The 21,892-nt window shown below is 46.2% G+C and overlaps 1 protein-coding gene and 1 pseudogene across 4 annotated transcripts in view; one reads left to right on the top strand and one right to left on the bottom strand.

Moving 5' to 3' along the window:
- Positions 1–21,892, bottom strand: part of LOC149324964 (F-box DNA helicase 1-like) — a 218,746-nt gene that overhangs the window by 87,810 nt on the left and 109,044 nt on the right. For all 4 annotated transcript variants that reach the window (XM_089562718.1, XM_089562715.1, XM_089562717.1 and 1 more), the window contains exons 8-10: positions 13,631–13,709; positions 9,821–9,910; positions 3,129–3,357 (exon numbers count right to left, since the gene is read on the bottom strand). In XM_089562718.1, coding sequence (XP_089418844.1) covers positions 3,129–3,357; positions 9,821–9,910; positions 13,631–13,709 — 398 coding nt within the window. The remainder of the gene's footprint in view (positions 1–3,128; positions 3,358–9,820; positions 9,911–13,630; positions 13,710–21,892) is intronic.
- LOC149324967 (uncharacterized) lies at positions 4,201–5,749 on the top strand (annotated as a pseudogene).

Below are 21,892 nucleotides of genomic sequence, written 5' to 3'. Positions count from 1 at the left end.
CTTAGCATGCCGTAAAATATGAATAACTTAACAACAGTCACTTAATCTGGCATTACACAGTGGTAGCCATCCTGACAGCCTTTTTGTTCTGTATTTCTCCCTAACCCCCAATAACCACCGATCAGGGTGTCGAACCGGAATTTTTTTGTTCAGATCGGCTTTGGGTTCACGCCTTTCGTTTTTCAGTTCTGGGTTCGCCTCCGGAGCGACATTCCATTCCGGTTCGAACCAGTTCAGATCGCATCGAACTGGTTCGAACGGGTTCAGACTATAAAAAAATTCTGAAAGTAGATGGTTTTTAGTCAACCTTATTATGCTGTTTACATTTCAGTGTGATATCAATATATAAAATAAAAACTGCAAAATTTACTCAACACAAGATGTTTTGACAGTTTACTGTAAAAAAAAAAGCAAAAAACTAAATCTACGGCAAGAGCCAAGAAATCAAATGAACTCAAAATTTGTGTACACCGGCTATTAACACGCTAAAATTTATCTGATGACGTACATAAGGAGAAAAGCTGATTGAGTTTGCACCTACAAATCCCCTCAGCTTTAGCAGTTGCGGAGATCCCTTCGCAAGAGTAATAGGTCTCGCCTGAAGCTTGTGTCAGTCAGGAATTTTGCCTGTGCAAAGTACTTACGTGGAAAAATGCAGGCTGGGATTGGTTTGAAGCCCTTCGTGTCTGTACGGCCACTAATTTGCGACATCTTCATTGTGATGCTGCGTTGTGACACTGTTGCAAGTGCTGCATTGTGCAAGAAATAACGTAATGCGCTACACAGAATTTTTTCTGGGGGACTTTCAAAGGGAGCCTATGTGCGGTTTTTGCTAACTTGATCGAGTCTGGTGAATCTGTCATGCAGATTGTGTGCACCAACTTGTTTCAGGATTTTTATTTTTCAAAACTGCGAACCACCGCTTCCTTGCCACTGTACTAAAATAGGCGACTAAATGCTCATCTCTCTTTTCTGTACATAGTCAGGAGAGAATTTTATGCTGATACATTCGATTTCCTCAAAATTTGCTTTTCCTTAGAATACCTGTACGGCCTCTCCAGAAGGCAGCTGACAAAGGTTCTGATCGGTCATTACTTCCTCTATCCATATACCTGCAGCCTCACCTCGCCTTCCTTGGTGCCGGTGCATTAAAGTGAGTTCTGCAGATGTACATTCAACAGGTCGCAAAAACCTTTCTTGGACTTCAAACGTGCGAGCAAAGCGGAAGCATGTGCCGTGATCAGTGAGCTGCTACCTGTGTGAGCAACAGACCCCTGTAGCAGAGCGGTCGATTGCTGGACGTGTGCCACACGTGCGCTTTGCTCATACCAGGTCGTGCAGCTGCTTGACGTGGTGCAGGTAATGGTGGGGTGGTCTGGCAACAGGGCGGAATGCTTGACGGGTGTGGGCAGGCAGGTGTAGGGCACCGCTATAAGACATGACGTACGGCTCCGGTTGCGGTGGTGGCTGCACCACTCACCGGATTTCATCATGGACGACGTCACCTCTAAATGCAATCCTTGCCTACGGAGCATCTAAGTGGAGGGGGGAAGTCGGCCCCTCCCCCCCACACACTTCGGATTCTCAAATTTTAAAAATAGGTCTACCTACAGTTGTGTAAATACATTACTTACACTTCAATAAAATTATACCATTATAAATTTTTAAAATTTGATAGTTTGAATTAAAATAACATGAAATCTGCTTCAAATTAAGTTTAAATTTCATTATTCATCTATTATATTACTCCCGGGGCCCTTGGGCATTACTGAGGAGGAAGGTGGCATGTTCAACAATGGAACAATTCAAAACAAAGGGCGAATAAATAACAAGGATAAGAGACAAAAGAATTAAAAAAAACTCATAAGGCAGAACTCACTCAAGAACAAGAAAATGCACAAGAAGTGGTTACAAACGGCTGATCTAATTAAACAAGATTTCTTCGATGGATGGGGTAAGGCGGTTGCACTCTACGCTCTAAGGACTGCTTCAACAGCATGGAATGAAAACTGGCCAAGAGGAAAAACGAGTGATAAAGTTTCGGAGCAATAGCGCAAACAGGACAAGGGACCAAGAACGAGTAGACACACACAGCACTCTTGGTCGTTCTTGGTCTCTTGTCCTGTTTGCACTATTGCTCCGAAGTATGAACCAACAAGCCCGAATTTCAACGTTGTGTGATAAAGACATAGATGAGAAAACATGGGCATTTTTCAGGAACTTTAAATTCATTTTGTTGCTACCAGAACATGATAGTTACAGCTTGAGAGCTGAATGAATTATTCTGACAGAGTCGATGACAACAGGATCCATAGACAAAAATTTGCGATTACACGAAGGTGGTTCAGCAGTTGTTGAATCAGTGAATGTGTTTGCAAATAGCACAGAATTCTTCATTGCATACGGGATGGCCAAGTGATATTCACTGAGGGCTCCACACCTTTTCAACTTGTGGGGACGCACTCGTCCCCTGTGGTTTGCTTTCCCACAATGCACCCTCAACTCGTTCCCTGCGGTTAGCTTCCCTGCGGTTAGCTTCCCCGCAATGCGCCCCCCTTAGCTGTGTTACTTTAACTAACAGGGGAGGGCGCTGGCATCGCAGCGACACGAGCGCCACGAATGGCGTGTTTGCTGCACGTGGGGGAGAGACGGCCCTCTTTTTGCTCGGCACCAGGAAAGCGCGTGGACGGGTTGCACGCCACTCCGCTCTTCGACAGCAGGCGCCTCCTGGTCGAAACATGCTCCCGCCAGCCCATCTCATCTGGACTCGGAGTTTTCCCTTGCCCTAGAGTGGGTGAACATACGCTCGTAACTGTGCTGGTGAGTCGGACGTCCGCGATTCCTCAGCGTATTTTGTTACTTGATGGCGTTATTGTTGTTGTAGCAATGAATGCCTTGTTTGTGTCAGCCAGTGTGTCATTCCTTTGTTCCCGCAGAGCAAGGCCCGCCATCGTCGGCGTGCGCTCGGTAGTGTACGCAACCGCGGGGTGGGGTCTGGCGGTTTTGAAATGGGTCAGCCGCGGTTAAACGGGGAGAACGTATTTATATCTCCCCAATAAAAACCCCACAAACTAAATTTAACTCTGCCAGGCCTCTCATCAATGAGAGCAGTGTAGTGCACCACACACCAGCTTGTCGGCGGTGCTGAGGAGCACGGGCTGGCCGCCCTCTTCCTCCAGGGTGCGGTCGGGCACGTGCACAGTGGTGAGCAGGGGGTCGGTGGAGGCCAGGAACTGCTCAACGCTGCTCAGCACCAGCTTGGCAAAGCGCAGCCGTGGCATGCGCACCGACGAGGGCACCGACACCAGCTTGGAGATGTCCAGCACACGCAACTTGGACGCCAGCTTGTCCTTGTACCTGGGAGACAACAGCCTTCCTCTGTGACAGCAAACTTGAATCAACACTGAACCACTAAAATTCTTACATTGTATCGTCAATTCCTCGATAAGGCTCTCAGATAACCACTACCTACAAGAAGTCATCACGAGCTAAATTTGATACCGTATTTTGCACATACTAATTTGTTCAAATTCAGTTCTTTTCCCCATTCAATAGAAGCCTGGAATTCTCTACCTGGGTCCATTCGTTCATGTCCAGTTCAAAGTTTTATAACTGCCATTGAAGACGCATAATAACTGAATAATACTACCGTGTCATTAACAGTTCCTTTCTTGTTTGATACTTTTTTGTGTGTGATTTGAACTTTGTTATAGTGCTCACGTTTGTACATTTTGTTGTATTTTGTTAACTATGTTGCCTAATTTGCATTTTGTGTTTTTCCCACTCCTGCCATAGCCATAGAATTGCACTGCAGTATGCATCAGTCATGGGCAGTATCGAAGATACATGTATCTTCGATACTATCTTTCGATACATTTTGTGTATCGGTATTAGGTATCACGTGCTGAAAACTAGAGTATCGGAGTATCGGTATCGAAAATACATTTTTAGTGTATCGTGTATTTTACGATACTCGATACAAAAAAAAAGCTGTAAAAGCCCTCGCTCAGGCGGCAGTACAAGACGGGCGGCAGCACCTTCGCTGCTTTTTAGCCAACTCCCAAGCTTCCACTTCTGGATCGTCGTCTCTGCGTGTCCGACTGTCCGCCGTCCCAATTCAGTGCGACTGCTCGCACGTGTTGCTAGTTTGCGGTATACGCCAGCAGCCCTCGCCGCGTTACGCGCGGATAAGCAGCAGCTATGGCTGACGATCTCCGGTGTGCCATCTTGGATGGAAAATATTTCACTGTCACGTCACCTGATGAGGACAAAGGGAAGGCCATGTGCTCATTTTGTAAAATAACAATCAGCGGTGCCTACTCCTCGACTTCGAATTTCAAGCTTCACCTTAAGGTACGTAAACTTTCATAGCTTTACTGTTTTTAACGTCTTAATATTTGAGATTTTACTGTCACTTACGGGATGAAACTAGGCGCTGAACATTTTGGCTAAAATATAAAAAGTAAATGTCAGAAAATGAGCCCAATGTTATCAAATGTGGTTTCTAGCAAAGCAGGACACTTTATATTTTCGTTTAGCTGTATTATGCGAGATGAACCATTTTTTTTTCTAAAGCGCGTGATACTTATTAAAGTTCTTGGGAAAATGTTTTCAATGAAAGCACCTTCTTTCTGGCAGATGGAGCCGCAGACGGTTTGTCCGTCGAGGCGGTGACAGAACCTGATCTTGGCCTCGAAGATGCCGTAATTACATTGCCTCGTCATGTCCGGTGTGCTTGTCAGACACTAAGTCTTGTGGCAGTTTCGGACGTTAAAGTGGCTTTGTCGACAGTGTCTTTTGAGCGCATTCACTCATCTGCCATGATAAAATGTTCGGCACTTTGGAACTGCGTCCGAAGGCCCAAGTCGTCCGAGATAATCGTGAGCGCCTTAGGGCATTTTTTACAAACACCGTGTGTGATGCGATGGAATTATATATACGACAGCATCAAAGACCTTCTTCGATCGAAGGACAAGCTTCGAGACCTATGCAACACTCTCAAGCTGCAAGTATTCCAAGAAAGCTAGGGACTTCGCCTTTCTGCTTGAGAACTGCGATGTCTTGCAGCCCGTCGCCTCTGCTTTGACACGCCTCCAAGCTGAAGCTGACTACTTCTTCGGAGAACTGCTCCGAACTCTTCTTCAAGTGGAATCAAAGCTTCACAAGAAAGATGGGCATGCTATGTTCATTGCAAGCCACTTTTAGGAATGGATTCACCCGAAGGTTTGACCATCTTTTGAAGATGAAACCGAGTGCAAAAGAGGCAACAGTTGCTGCTGTTCTACACCCCTATTTCAAGTTGCGGTGGTTGCCAGCAGAAATGGAAGACTTCCGCCTTCATGCTCAGAAGCTTACAGAAAAAGCTGTTGTCGACTATGTCAGCAGAGCACAAGCCGCGCATTCCTCCGCACGCGAGGCAGTGGGATCATCGGCGCCAGCAGCATCAAATGCGTCAGCTGACGCATTCTTTTCATTTGAAGAGACAAGCGGTATAACCAGCCGTAGCTCTCAGGAGGCGTTAGTGAAGCTTCAGTTTCTCAATTATTTACAAGATCCTCGAGTTGATGTGGCTATGCTTCATTCTTATCCACTGATAAGAGGCGCCTTCGTCAAGTATAGTACTGCGACGTGCTCGTCTGCTCCTGTCGAGAGGATTTTTTCATTTGCCTCCCTTATAGCGAGCCCACATCGCGGGGCTCTTTCGGACCGGTGGTTCGAGAAAATGTTGTTCCTTAAGACCTTCAAGTAAACGTAACGAATACTTTTTGCCTAATAAAAACGTTCAGCCATTTTACTTGTTGCTTTCATACTAGCTTTTCAAGAATAGCTTCAAGCTTCAAGAATAGCTTCAGCTTCAGAAGTTTGTTATCGCAGTACTGGCAAACTAACTGTGCGGCTCCCAAGCGCACGGAGCTTGCATCATTTAGTTTGATGAAAGGCACAGTCCATCGGGTAAGTGCTCTATAGTATTGACCGAAAGCAGAAAACGTTTCAGGTTTATTCATATAGCCAAGTGCTCAAAGATTGGTTCGTATGAGGAACTTTGGGTTAAATGATTTTTCGCTAGGCTGCTTACGGAAGCGATCGCTTCAAAATATCTATGGCAACATATATAAGTTCTAACAAGGCGAACTGCGCAGACAGCGGAGCTTCAACAGATCCATGTGGTCGGATGCGTTCAGGAAAAGTGCTCTATCGAAATACACTAAAGGTTACAGAAACCACGCGTACATTTCGTAAGTTCACCAATTATATTACCGGCATTATTAGACGGTGATTTCAGTTACGTAAACTTCGTTAATCGTAATATAACCTGTATTATATTTGATATTTTAGTGATGTATCGAAGTATCGACGATACAGTATCGAGTATCTGTATCGAAAATCGATTTCGGTTCAGTATCTTGTATCGGTATCGAAGATACAATTTTCAAAGGTATCGAGTATCGTATCGAAGATACTATTTTGAAGTATCTTGCCCAGCCCTGGTATGCATAAATAAATAAATAATAAATGTGACAACCCATCATAACCAGGAAAAATCTTCCCATTCTGAAATGGCGGTTCTGATTGGCTAAAACAACTGGCAGTCAATCCCATTGACTTCCAAGTAATCAAGTGGAACTGTCTCAGCAAATCTGGTCTGGTGCAGTTTTCAGTTCCTGGTTGAAAATCACCCACTCCTCGTGGAGGCATCTCCCACGTGTTTGGAGCAGATGCATTTTTGCCACATCTTGTGAAAGAGGCAGATCATGTAGCCTCGGAATGAACCAGCAGCCGAAGGCCCCAAACAACTGTTTGGTAGAACACAGTGGTCACACTCAGCTGCACAATGTAGGGGTGTGCAAATATTCAAACACAAATCAGATATGAATATGACAAAAAAAAATGCCTTCAAATATCTGTTCACTATGAAAAAAATATTTCACAAAGGTATCAACCGGCAAATGCTGTGGCACGTTAGTCTTTCAAACTGGTGCATGCTCTTTGCATCTGAAATGAACAAAACTGGACTGACTCAGCACCATATAAAAAAACATGACGTGCACAGAAATGCACACTACTTGATTTTGCAGCACAACACTATCCAAATGTAATGTGGTAATGTAAAATGAAATAGCCCATGAGTGGCAAGTAAAGATAACATGATGGCCAGTATAAAATATCATCATTTCGGCAAGAAATGCCCAAATGACCTAAAGGCCATTTATTAACCCTGTAACCGCCAACCCCAAGCTGTACTCGTGATGGGAGATCGTACCAAAATCGCCAATGACGAGTCACACTCGTCCAGCCCGATATTGCGGTGCTGCCACCTCAAAAGATGAGTTACGGTCGTCAGTTGCACTGGTTGCGATTTTGAACACTAGAGGGCAGAAGTCGACCACAAAAAACCGACTTTGCGCCTTTGGAGCGCAATTGAAGGCTCAAAAGAGCCATTTCACAATGGCGTCATCCATGAGGAATGTTGGTGGTGGCAGTATCCCGAGAAAAAATAGCTGCTTCTTCAAGCAGTTGTGACAGCAGCTATTCTGAGATTATGAAATTTGCTTCTGAAAGTGACTCGGACTTTGTACGTGCTGTAGTCGGCTTCAGATGATGACAAAAGCAGCGACGACAAAGAGGGTGAGTCGCTGCACGTGTGTGGCAGCATGCGAGCACAAAAACCCGCCGCTGGCGCCTCCACGGTTCCATTTTTCTTCAGTGCCTGGGATTGTGTGGCAGCCCACTGACAAGCACGACATCTTCGGCTGGTTTTAGGCATTTTTTGACTGGGACATCATTGACGTAATCCTCACAGAGACGAACCGCGACGCGGTAGAGTACTTTGCTGCTCGGCGTTCTGCATGGAAACCGGCAAACCGCGATGAGATCATGGTCTTCCTTACTCTGATAATATCGCAGGGTTGGTAAACCTCGAGTGAAAATGTCCTGTTCTACAAAAGAAGTTTTCCAGACACCAGTGTTCATGAAGGCCATGAGCAGGAATCGCTTCAACGCGTTGATGTGCTGCCTCCATTTCACCGATATGGAAACCGTGGATGAAGCGACTCACCCGCACCCCAGGCTTTGGAAGTTGTGGCCCGTGATCTCAAGGCTGAACGAGGCCTTCCTTTTAGGACGAAGCAATGTCTATGCACTTTGTTTTATATCACATGAAATAAATGCGCGGTATTTCAATGCGTTCTTTGCATTACTATGGCATGCACTGTGGGAAAGCCACCCTTGTAAACTGTTTTTCTTTTCGAACTTTTTGTGTTAATTTTCGCCAGAAACCATCGAAGTAATATATTTTCAGAACAGAATTACATGGAGAAAATTAAGGTCACTTAAAAAAAATTGGCGATTTTGGTACGTTTTTTGGAAAATAAATTGGTGGTTAAAGGGTTAAACTGCCTCGTGCCCTCCAAAAAAAAAACTAAAATGAAAATGCCAAAAATGCGGGAAGCCTTATGAAGCTCCATTGCACTAACACTGCAAAGTCCATGATAAGCGCACAGTTTTGGCGTGCTAGAAGAACAACACGGACATAAGCGAGGAGGAAGTACGTCGGCGTTGCAACAGTGAGACTGCTTCTAAATAGGAAAAATAATTATCAACGAAATGCCAGTTGGTGTCCGAAACAGGTGCGGAGCTGGCTTCGGGCGAATGCGCGGGTTAGTGGCGAAGCTCGGAGACCAAAACTAGGCAGCCAGGCGACAGGGGCCGTCCAATCGTTGTCCGTCATGCCCACTTAAGAGCTGTGTGGGTCACAATGCAGCAGGCAAGATTTTTACACAATCACTTGCCTGAGAGCCTCGTGCAAAGTTCCACAGGTGAGCTTTCCCACATACCACAGTTGGCCAAAACAAGATGGCGGAAGTCACGCTCGGAGAGTATGGGGCATTAAATGTGTAGCACATTATAGAAGGATCAAAATGAAGCAGCGCGCTCTCTCACTGCGAAGCGGGTGGTCAGCCATCTTGTTCACATCAATGTTATTAGTGGGAAAGCCCACTTGCGGAACAGTGAGATTGGTCCATGCGATAAACGCAGGAAAGAAAGTGAAGAGGACGCATTTCTGCCCAGATATTGTGATTTTGGCATGGCTGAATTTATGAAAGTCACTGCAGTATACGACCACTGGCAAATATTCTCGAATAGTGAGATTCACTGGCCACTGACCATGGTCAAACACAAATGACGCTTCGGGAGCGCTACGGCTCCCTTGTTCACAATGAGACTGCGCAAGAGACTGGCCATGAAATTAACTGGGACGAAGCAGATATAGTGACAACAGAAAAGAATGTATCAGCCCGATGAAATCTCCAGTCACAAATCATCCATACTACGCTTAACACAATAAATAAGAATGATGGCACATTGCACCCTATCTACGCTAAATGTCTGAAAACGATACTAACCGCTACAAAAAGCCCGGGACGTTCAGCCGGTTGCTCATTGTGAACAAGGGAGCCGTAGCGCTCCCGAAACGTCATTTGTGTTTGACCATGGTCAGTGGCCAGTGAATCTCATCAAGCCATGAATCCTGACCAGACGGTATGCCGTCGAACCCTCGCATACATTCTCGAACAGATTCTCGAATATGAATTGCTCAAACACGAATATCTCAAACATGAATATGAAGCGGATTTCAAACATACTCGATTTGTATTGGAAATTTCGAATATTCGCACACTGTTAGTTCTCACGTCATGCAATACGCGCCACAGTATGTGGCTGGTCGATCCCCTGGGGGATGTGAGTAACACAGCGCTGGTATCCCATGCAAACCAGCACAGTGAACCCACTTGGGGAAGGAATGAGAAAAGCAGCTCACCGGAAACCCACTGCTCGGAAGGCCAGGGAGTGGGCCGTCCTGCACTCCACGTTGGGGGAAAACGTGCGCTTGCCAATGTCACACACCGACCTGCACACCCGGACCACCAATTCAATTCTCTCAACTCCCGACACTGCATCAGCAGCAGCAGCAGGTGCAAGCCAAGAAAGGACACCTGGTCACTCTGCTGCCATGCCGACCACAACATAACTCGCTCTTTATGACTTGAAACTTGTTTACTTCAGGACGCAGCTTCTCTTTGGCAAATGTTATTTCCTAGGGGCTTTTCTTTCTTTTCCCTTCAGTGGCAAAATGTTGTATTCATGCGAGGTCAGTTTATCTCGGCCAGTGCGAGGAGTCAATTAACCAGCAACACAAAGAAGTGCTTGGGGAAGGAAGTGCTATCGCCATTGCATAACGCAAATGGCAGGTAACTTTGACCATAGAGTTTCTTACTATTACCTAGACGGAAAGCTGGCAGCCTTGTCTATGGGAGTTTGCATGGCGACCCCTCGAGACCACTTCAGCCACCATGGGCGCTCAAAGCATCATGGCTCGGTGAGCTACCCACTGCAGAACTGCAACTTTTGGCCAAAAAATAATGCAAAAATGAATGCTGTTCGATAATCAAGAATGTCCTAACATTCAACAACCTGTCTGTAAATTGCAACAAACGAGCAGAAAAGCATTTAAGTGCAAAGTTTGCCCAAAATAAGAGACGGCTAGCTCTCCTACTGGCCATGTATTGAACACTACAAAAACTAATATTTCTTGCTCAACAGGCGCGCTTTTAAAAGGAAATATGTTTTAAAAAAAAAAATTTGTTGCCTAAATACTTTAAGAAGTTTTTTTATGGTATTTTGGAAAAGTGAAACCTTTTATTGGCGTTGTGGGTCGTTGCGGTTTCACTACTATGGATTTTACACACTGCATTCGTGCGAAAGTCGTCTGTGCACACAAGGACAGTGTTTTCGGAATTAAACTCTCAGTAGTGCCACTCTGTGTTCCCGAAAAAATACGACTGTCCCGCAACAAGTAGCTCACTGTCCCATGATGCTTTGAGCGCCCATGGTAGCTGAAGCGCAGCTCCGCCATCTTTTCCTCTAGTAATATTAAGAAACTTGCCGTTTCTTGCTTGCAATCAGCTCTCAGGAAATCTTGCCACGAAAGGACGGGGGACAGCATTTCGGTGCAAGCAAGCAGGTTACGTGTGAATGGGTATCCTGATCAACTCATTTCCAGGGCTGCGGAGGAACTCCTTAGACAGCGTAAGAATGGGGTTCAGCCGAAGGAAGGCACAAAGAAGAAAAGGCCGGCTGTGGTCCCACACGCACACTGCTTGTCACATGGGCTGAAAAAAGTTGCAGGTAGATACGACACTGATGTCGTCTTCTCTGCGCCTAGAAAACTTGGCACAATGTGCAAACAGATCAGACAGAGGCAAGACAGCAAGGCTTGTCAGATGCGCCTTGTGTTGCCGTCTACACCCTGTGAGGTGGGGATGGCATATCAGGTCCCCTTCTTACACTGGCCGAACGGGCAGGTGTATCAACAAACGTCTGATGGAGCATGAGAACACAAGAAAAATGATCCCCTTTCCCACACTGCAGGAAATGCAAATGCAAGCATGAGAAAGAAGGAGAGCAAAAGTCTACTTTTCGATGCTAGAAGTGCAAGTGCGTACCTGATTACAAGAACATGCGCATCTTGTTCCGACACAGCCTGACACGCCAGGTAATGGAGGCCTTCTATATTCCCCACATGGGCATGATGTGTATCAGCAGCCCTTCCATTGCATTATCCAAGAGGGAATTGAGTGATCTGACCTCCCACGTGCCTTCCAGATAACTTCTCTTGTCTCGATTAGTCACTGACTGTCTGCGCCTTTCGTTCTTCAATAAAAACCAGCTGATAGTCAGCGCTTGTTTGTGTTAGTCTCTGCAAAATGATGAATAGTTACCAACTTGCCCAAATTTCTGCCTTGCTGCATCTGAGAGGAAATATGACAGAAGAAAAAAATAATAAAATTCTTCAAAAAGAAAAGAAAAGAATACATGATCACCAAAGAAGTGCTTGCGAAACTCGGCGGGGAGTTTTGCAGCTTAACCATATCAACTCTGCCTTACTGATACACGTGTAGTTAGCTATCATATGAATTTTTTATCATTACACAGCACAGCAATCTCCCTTTGGGTGAGGTGGAGGTCGCCTTCCATGCCAGGACTCATTCGGAAAGCCTCGATGACCTTCTTCTGGTCCTTTGCCCTTGCCTGCATTATGTCTTTTGTGTGCATCCGTGCTTGAGGCAATGATTGGACAAATTCCTTTGTCCCTGCAGGTGGATGATGACAATTTCTCCTGTGCTCTAGGAGCCGTTCTTCAGGCAGCCTCCGGCTTGCTCCATGCAGTGGTATTTTATACACAGCCAGCCCCACACCCTCAAATGCTGGTTTTGCCTCACCAACTTTTTTGCCCACACCTTTCAACTTGTGGGGAGTGGAAGGAGGGACCACTTTTCCTCAGCCTGTGGGAGATGCCGTGAACGTAAGGCAGGGCCTTTTCTTCTTGGCTGCGCTTTTCCCGCGAAGGACGGTTTTTGAAGCTTCCCTAACCCAGCCACTTTGCCTTGCCCAGCATGGTCGCAGCTGCCGCAAGGGAAAGCAGTGAAGTCCCGTATTTCAAGGTAGCCGCCATTTTTATTACTTCTATCATTTTGCAGCACACGGAACTAAGTGGCGACCTCTCACTTAGGCAGGGTCAGCGAGCACTTTCGTTAATTCAAAATATCATGGAGAGAAAATACAGTGGAGAGCGCTGCACCGTACGGGAAGGGAGGAAGTGGGAGTGCAAGAAAAAACAGAAAGAGGGGCCATAATTGGGAATGAAAGAAGAAAGAAAAAGAGGGGCCACAGTGAAGAAAATGAAGACTGTATTTGAGGAAAGGAAATTACGCAGTAACTGTAGCGGAAAGGAGGAAGTGGGAGTGAAAGCAGAAACAGAAAAGGCTTTCGGTCCTTTTGTGTGGGCATGATTTGGTCAGGGCCTGCTTCACACAAGACAGTGCTATCACTGACATTATGTTCACATACTGCACCAGTGATTTGTTTTGGATAGAGGCAGCCGAACACTACAGCCAAAAAAAAAAAAAACTAAATGGGAGTTGTGAGATTGTTCAGGTATGTTGATGACTTCCTGATTTGCTTGCCTCACAATATTCACTCAGAAGCTAGAACAGAAGCTATTTGGTCACTTTTCCCGCGTGCGCATCAAGGGCTCCAATTCACGTTCCAGGCCCCTCAGGATTCCCAGCTCCAGTTTTTGGATGTCAGACTCATGTTTGCCAACCATCACACATGTTGGTTTTACAAGAGGAGAAAGAAATCCTTCCTTATGACTGCGGGCACACAAACTAGAAAAAAAACAGGGACAGCACTGTCTTGTGTGAAGGCGGCCCTGACCAAATCATGCCCACATAAAAGGTACAAAAGCTTGCAATTGCATATGCGCCATCTCAGTGGCTGAGGGCACCCCGAGAGGCTTCCTACTGGTGTAGCCGAGACTTGTCTGAGGGATTTAACCGAGGAAAACCAGCCTTCACTGGAAAAGAGCAGCCAAGAAACGGAGGCTTTCGCAGCCCTGCCTTACGTTCACGGCATCTTCCACAGGCGTTTGAAGAAATTTCACTACCTCTGGTGAAATGAAATGACCGTTTCCTTCAATTCTAAATGAGTGGTCATGAATGGCAGCACACTGTCTGTGGCAGCATACACCAGGAGGGACTGGCATGCGATGCAGGGAGTGGGCACGCACTTGTTGTAGACGATGCAGAGGAACCTGGCCGCAGGCCGCAGCCGTGCATACTCCACCAGCGTGGACGTCTTGCCCGTACCTGCACCGCAAATGGAGAGAGAGATGCCCTTCGAGCAGCAGCGGCCGCTTGTTTTCCCTACTCCCCAGTGACCCAATGCCGTCGGCAAGTAGACTCCCCCCTCACATGCCTAGCGGGTGAGTGAGCTCCAAAGCAAGGTCATGCAAGTACTGCTTTTGACAGCATTCCATCATGCTCACAAAGAGTAGAGTGGGCCAGGACCCACAAACATAGTTCATGGAATTGCGGACACAGGCGGCCTTAGCCACATAGGGCAATGCCATAGAGAACTGCCCAATGAACTGCAGTTGCTCATTACATAAACGAAATCTCTGATACAATGCTATTTTTGCTCAGTTATCAATGCCTTCAGCGGCTGCTCCCCCAAGGTCATCCTTGAAGGATGGTGCTGCCTTCAAGAATGAACTTACACACAACTTTCTAGTGATGGTTCAACAGCGCAAACACACACAGACCAAGAAGGAGACAAGACACACACAGCGCTGAACTTACAACTGATTTTTTATTAGGAAGAAGCATGTCATAATATAAACACACGAAAACAACACACATGAAAAAACAGCGCACATGCGCGATGTCAACAATCTCATAGTACTAAAAAAGGTAAAAACCGCTTTACAAGCACGTGTGTATCCACAGATCCACTATCCACTGTGTAGCATTTTCATTTCCCTTACAGATAATGTTACAGATGGCACACTCACGCACCCTTTATCTTTCCTGTTAATGTGAAAGGCTTCAGCAATTTCTCTAGTGCGCTGGTCAGAATGACGAAACAACACATCAGTATCACCAAAAAACGGCGTGCATTTGCATGCGAAACAATGCTTTGCTAAGTTTGTTTCCTTGTTTTTTAAAGAATTAGCGTGCTCCATGAGCCGCACGTTAATACAGCGGCCAGTCTGGCCGATGTAGGTTAAGCCGCAGGACAAGGGGACCTGATAAACTATGCCAGTCTTACAGGGAACATATCTTGTCACATGATTGATGTTGCAAGCATCTCTTCTGCGCCCCTCATGCCTTCTTTGAACCGCCGCTCCCACTCTTTCTAGCTTGTTAGGAGCAGAAAACAGAACTTCTACCCCATGCTTGCTCCCCACTTTCTTAATCCGGTGCGACAGCGCGTGGACATACGGCATAACCACTACCTTTCTTCTTCCTTCTTCCGATCCCTTCTGCTGCCCAGACGTGTTTGCAGGCGATTTCAGTGCACGGAGGACTTTGCCTGCACTCGAGACGAGCACTGAATCCGGGAAACCAGCTTCCCTACATCTGTTTGCCTGGGCTAAAAGACTAGACATCATTTTATGACCACAAGATTTCTTCACTGCCATGCCTAAGCATCCCGTAACAATACCACTTTTTACGATCTTAGAATGAAAGGACTTGTAATTTAAAAGGGGCTTTTCACTCCTAGGCGAATACTGCCAACAGACATGATTGGGTTCGAAAGACAACTTTAAATCAAGGAATTGCAAGTCTGTTTCTAGAGGGACTTCATGTGTGAACGTCAGTCCCGACCCATTACGTGCAAAAACATCAAGGACATTTGACACAAATTGCGGATTCACGGACCTAGCTAGCACTAAGAAATCGTCCACGTAACGGAAAATGCGTATGCAGCATCCGGCTAAATCACTCTCAATTTTCATATCAACCCGGCTTAGATAAATGTTGCTTAGAACTGTTGCTACCTTGGCACCTATGCACACACCTGATTTTTGCATATAAAGTTGACCATCCCACTCAACAAACGTGTTACTCAAGTAGTAAGATAACAGTTCTAAAAAGGATCCCGTTGTAATTCCACACTCATTTTGGAACACGCATTCATCGTTGTCCTCCGTAATACATTGCTGAACATACTGGATAAGTTGAAAGTGCGGAAGAGAATAAAACAAATCAACCACATCCACGCTAAAACCAGCGCATTGTGCCGGGCTCTCACTTCGGAGGAATTCAGCAACTGCCTCAGAAATTGGGTACGAGAAACGGATCCTTCACGCGAAGTGACGACAAGTGACGACACAGATAGGTAGACACAGCCAACTGCCATGAATTGCGCTCCGAGATGATTGCCCGGAAAGGAACGTTAGGTTTGTGCGTCTTAGCACTAAAGAAAATTTCTAGCACGGAGCGTTCACTTTCCTTCACTTTCTTAGCTATACCTTCTAACTTTAACTTCTTAAGTAAAGTCACCGCCTTCTGCTTGCACTGGGCAGGATTCCTAGCAACACTTTTGAAGTTCTTCATAACCGCTTCACGGGCCTTCTCAGAAAACTGGTCCTCTGACATTAGTACGAAAAAGCCTTCTTTATCCGACTGGACAGTGCGCAAGCGATTATCGCAGAGATAGTTGACTAATGAGCGAAACTGCTTAAACTTACCTTTCGAGCTAGCGCATCTAGAAACGGCATCAATGCACTCAGACTCACACTTAGATCTGTCTTCAGCTGGGGCTTTGGAAGACACATCTCGTGCAAGCGCCAACCTTTCAACAGTTCTCGTGCCAGATTCTAGGCAAAACTTGGGTCCTAGGCGTAAAGTTTCTGCATGCTTGGGATCCACGGCGACGTCTCCCAGTACCAAAAGCTTCCCTCCGGCTGACAAATTCCTCTTGGCTTTTGGAAGAGAAGGGCGGACCAAGTTCCATAACCAGCGTGTTTTTCGTGATTGGTGTAGGACCACAGACCAGCTTACGGAATTCGTGTGGAACTTGGTCCGCCCTTCTCTTCCAAAAGCCAAGAGGAATTTGTCAGCCGGAGGGAAGCTTTTGGTACTGGGAGACTTCGCCGTGGATCCCAAGCATGCAGAAACTTTACGCCTAGGACCCAAGTTTTGCCTAGAATCTGGCACGAGAACTGTTGAAAGGTTGGCGCTTGCACGAGATGTGTCTTCCAAAGCCCCAGCTGAAGACAGATCTAAGTGTGAGTCTGAGTGCATTGATGCCGTTTCTAGATGCGCTAGCTCGAAAGGTAAGTTTAAGCAGTTTCGCTCATTAGTCAACTATCTCTGCGATAATCGCTTGCGCACTGTCCAGTCGGATAAAGAAGGCTTTTTCGTACTAATGTCAGAGGACCAGTTTTCTGAGAAGGCCCGTGAAGCGGTTATGAAGAACTTCAAAAGTGTTGCTAGGAATCCTGCCCAGTGCAAGCAGAAGGCGGTGACTTTACTTAAGAAGTTAAAGTTAGAAGGTATAGCTAAGAAAGTGAAGGAAAGTGAACGCTCCGTGCTAGAAATTTTCTTTAGTGCTAAGACGCACAAACCTAACGTTCCTTTCCGGGCAATCATCTCGGAGCGCAATTCATGGCAGTTGGCTGTGTCTACCTATCTGTGTCGTCACTTGTCGTCACTTCGCGTGAAGGATCCGTTTCTGGTACCCAATTTCTGAGGCAGTTGCTGAATTCCTCCGAAATGAGAGCCCGGCACAATGCGCTGGTTTTAGCGTGGATGTGGTTGATTTGTTTTATTCTCTTCCGCACTTTCAACTTATCCAGTATGTTCAGCAATGTATTACGGAGGACAACGATGAATGCGTGTTCCAAAATGAGTGTGGAATTACAACGGGATCCTTTTTAGAACTGTTATCTTACTACTTGAGTAACACGTTTGTTGAGTGGGATGGTCAACTTTATATGCAAAAATCAGGTGTGTGCATAGGTGCCAAGGTAGCAACAGTTCTAAGCAACATTTATCTAAGCCGGGTTGATATGAAAATTGAGAGTGATTTAGCCGGATGCTGCATACGCATTTTCCGTTACGTGGACGATTTCTTAGTGCTAGCTAGGTCCGTGAATCCGCAATTTGTGTCAAATGTCCTTGATGTTTTTGCACGTAATGGGTCGGGACTGACGTTCACACATGAAGTCCCTCTAGAAACAGACTTGCAATTCCTTGATTTAAAGTTGTCTTTCGAACCCAATCATGTCTGTTGGCAGTATTCGCCTAGGAGTGAAAAGCCCCTTTTAAATTACAAGTCCTTTCATTCTAAGATCGTAAAAAGTGGTATTGTTACGGGATGCTTAGGCATGGCAGTGAAGAAATCTTGTGGTCATAAAATGATGTCTAGTCTTTTAGCCCAGGCAAACAGATGTAGGGAAGCTGGTTTCCCGGATTCAGTGCTCGTCTCGAGTGCAGGCAAAGTCCTCCGTGCACTGAAATCGCCTGCAAACACGTCTGGGCAGCAGAAGGGATCGGAAGAAGGAAGAAGAAAGGTAGTGGTTATGCCGTATGTCCACGCGCTGTCGCACCGGATTAAGAAAGTGGGGAGCAAGCATGGGGTAGAAGTTCTGTTTTCTGCTCCTAACAAGCTAGAAAGAGTGGGAGCGGCGGTTCAAAGAAGGCATGAGGGGCGCAGAAGAGATGCTTGCAACATCAATCATGTGACAAGATATGTTCCCTGTAAGACTGGCATAGTTTATCAGGTCCCCTTGTCCTGCGGCTTAACCTACATCGGCCAGACTGGCCGCTGTATTAACGTGCGGCTCATGGAGCACGCTAATTCTTTAAAAAACAAGGAAACAAACTTAGCAAAGCATTGTTTCGCATGCAAATGCACGCCGTTTTTTGGTGATACTGATGTGTTGTTTTGTCATTCTGACCAGCGCACTAGAGAAATTGCTGAAGCCTTTCACATTAACAGGAAAGATAAAGGGTGCGTGAGTGCGCCATCTGTAACATTATCTGTAAGGGAAATGAAAATGCTACACAGTGGATAGTGGATCTGTGGATACACACGTGCTTGTAAAGCGGTTTTTACCTTTTTTAGTACTATGAGATTGTTGACATTGCGCATGTGCGCTGTTTTTTCATGTGTGTTGTTTTCGTGTGTTTATATTATGACATGCTTCTTCCTAATAAAAAATCAGTTGTAAGTTCAGCGCTGTGTGTGTCTTGTCTCCTTCTTGGTCTGTGTGTGTTTGCGCTGTTGAACCATCACTATGAATCTACACAAACTAGCCCAATCTGCAGTTCTTCTACAACTTTCTACACTTTCAAAATTGATAAGTGTCGGGTGGCTTATAAACACATTACAGCATCATTAAAGAAACAACGTACAAATCCAAAATGATTTAACCCTGTGTCATCGCTCAGAAAGCATTTCAGGAGCCCACTGGTGTTAGCCGCCCCTCCTTCCACCACTCCTTTTATTTCTGCACCTCCAACTAGGGTACAAATTATAGTAGTATTGAAGAAGGCCATTGTGACATCAGTGCCTTCGTTCCCTGGGCAGCCTATGTGCCTTCAGATCATTTGGTGCAGGCAAATCCTGCTCCGCCCTGGTGCCGAGGACCCTGGTGGCTGCTATTCTGCTTTCTCTGAAGTTTCTGCGGGCTGCCTGCAAGTCTGCGAGGATGTTGGTGATGTTCGTCCCTGTCTTAGTGGCGAGTACTACTGCTGCCTAATCCACCATGCTCACATCTCGGCAAACACGTACAAGCGCTAAAAAACACGGACAGAGAAGAGACTTGGACAACACGAGCGCTTACTTTCAACTGAAGGTTTATTGATACACAAGCACAATTTTATACACCTTGCTGCATGACGTCAAACTGATAGCCCTGCCGACATCACGTGGCTGCTCCCAAAAACATTATTTCCTTTTTAGTCAGTGTGACAGATGGTGCGCTGACGCAGGATGGACCGGCTTTTCTAATCAAATCTGCCTCTATTATCTCTCTCACATCCTGACAACTATGTTTGGCCACAATCTTGCATGCGCTGAAGACAGGTTTACATGGTTTAGTATTCTTTACAGCACAATCATGACAATGTTCAGAAAGATTACCGTCTCTATAATTGCCTACCTTCCTCCTGTGTTCCAGTAATCTTTCGTTCAGACATCGGCCAGTTTGACCGATGTACCTAGAGCCACACGATAGAGGAATGTCATAGACCACACCAGAAACACATGGCACAAAAGGATCCCGGTGCTTGATACCGCATGGTTCTTTAGGCTTTAGTTCTAAAGCCTAAAGAACCATGCCGGTGCTTGATACCGCATGGTTCTAAAGCCTAAAGAACCATGCGGTATCAAGCACCGGGATCCTTTTGTGCCATGTGTTTCTGGTGTGGTCTATGACATTCCTCTATCGTGTGGCTCTAGGTACATCGGTCAAACTGGCCGATGTCTGAACGAAAGATTACTGGAACACAGGAGGAAGGTAGGCAATTATAGAGACGGTAATCTTTCTGAACATTGTCATGATTGTGCTGTAAAGAATAATAAACCATGTAAACCTGTCTTCAGCGCATGCAAGATTGTGGCCAAACATAGTTGTCAGGATGTGAGAGAGATAATAGAGGCAGATTTGATTAGAAAAGCCGGTCCATCCTGCGTCAGCGCACCATCTGTCACACTGACTAAAAAGGAAATAATGTTTTTGGGAGCAGCCACGTGATGTCGGCAGGGCTATCAGTTTGACGTCATGCAGCAAGGTGTATAAAATTGTGCTTGTGTATCAATAAACCTTCAGTTGAAAGTAAGCGCTCGTGTTGTCCAAGTCTCTTCTCTGTCCGTGTTTTTTAGCGCTTGTACGTGTTTGCTATGAACCAACTAGCCCAAAGGTCTGTGCTCCTCACATCTCGGCTCCTGATGGACATTTTTTTGCGTGGTGTCAGTGACCACGGTGGTCATGATCCCCTCCCTATGGGCTCCGCAGCATCCTCATATCTGATGCCTCTTTTTCCGTCGGGTGCATATTCCTTGGTGCTCTGCACCCCCATCCTCCCCCTGGTGTGCCTGCCCATTCGACTGCTTGTTGCCTGCTGCGCCTCGACCAGTTCTCTGAAGGTTTCTAGCAGAAAGAGCTCCTCTGCCGAGGGGTGGAGCAGGAGTCCTGGCACCTTACAGTAGGCATCCAGCCTCTCTGTGTCAGTCTTCCCAGCATGGGGCTGCATATATGATTACAAATGCTTGTGCCAGGTTGACAGTTTCCTTCGTCCTTCTGTATCTGTTGATAACCACCCTCCTCAATCCTTTGGTTCCACAGGCCGATGTCTCGGACCTCTCTGATCCACTGCAATTCTTGGCACCTCCTCCTCAGAATCTCTGATTTAATGGGGTGCCTGTACTAGATTCCGCTTTGCAGGCAGCATGACTGAGCCGTTCCTGCAATGTCGTCTCCGTAGGTGGTGTATTTGAGGCCTGTAATCTTCTACAGCCTCTCTGGCAGTGCCATCATCGCTATGCTGAAGAGTAGCGGGGACAGGATTGCTCCTTGGTGGGGGGTGTCCCCATGGTTACGGAGTTCCCCATGTCAATACTGATCTCTGTCTCTTCTCCATGTGATTCAGGATTTTCTCCTGTTTAAGGCCCCCTCCAGGTCAAGGGCTCAGATAAGGCCATTCTTGTCCCTTCTTTCTTTGGCCAGCATGTCATATCTGAGCTGGAACCAGCGATAGCCTTGCTCTGAAATCGAACAAGGTGTTGGGCATCAAGCAATTCAGAATGGAGTGCACCTCTGCCACGCTTGTCGGATGTCCCGTTTCTACCAGCACATCCAGGCCAGCCAGCACCTTCTTACTCCTGCCCCGGTGCTGTGTTCCTTTCTATCTCGAGTGGTTCTTTACCATAATATGCTTTACCAGGCCTGTCTGTGTGTGCGTGGACGGGTTTTGGTTTTATGTCACGTAAGCAACTAAGGCTATCATGCACCAAACACAGGGACATAAATGACTGTCGTGCTGATGTGCTGGTAGTTTTTAACGTGTTACAGTTTGTTTACAATATTTCCTCCTTTTTGGAACCTAACGACTTGTGATAAGTCTACTATTGTATTCTCTACTGAGAGCAAGCTGGGGTTGAAACGAATGTGTTTGTTGTAAAATACAGCAAAACACTTTTTCCTGAGCTTCTCGAACATTCTGTACAAAAATAAAATGTAGCTAATTGTGACCACAGTTCACAAAGAGGCTTTCCTTGGTTGGTCTTTGAACAAGCAAACAGCGCTGAATGTCGAGGTGTCCAAGGCCTGTCTGACCGCAGAGCAGACAGGCCTTCAGTTTGAACATTTTGCCCAGACTGAAAGCAGAGAATCTCAACAAGAGATGGTCAAAGTGTCCGGTTGTAAAGGACCGCCAGAAGGGGGAAGTGGGCAGCGGAGCTGAGCGAGAGAAGCGGGATGTATCAGGTGTACACAGTGTGTCTGTCAAGGATGACGACTGTGTGACCGGACAAAAGC

Source organism: Amblyomma mixtum, chromosome 10, assembly GCF_055824585.1.
Source record: "Amblyomma mixtum isolate Tamu chromosome 10, ASM5582458v1, whole genome shotgun sequence".
Classification (NCBI taxonomy): domain Eukaryota; kingdom Metazoa; phylum Arthropoda; class Arachnida; order Ixodida; family Ixodidae; genus Amblyomma; species Amblyomma mixtum.
This window is presented reverse-complemented; position numbering and strand designations above follow the sequence as displayed.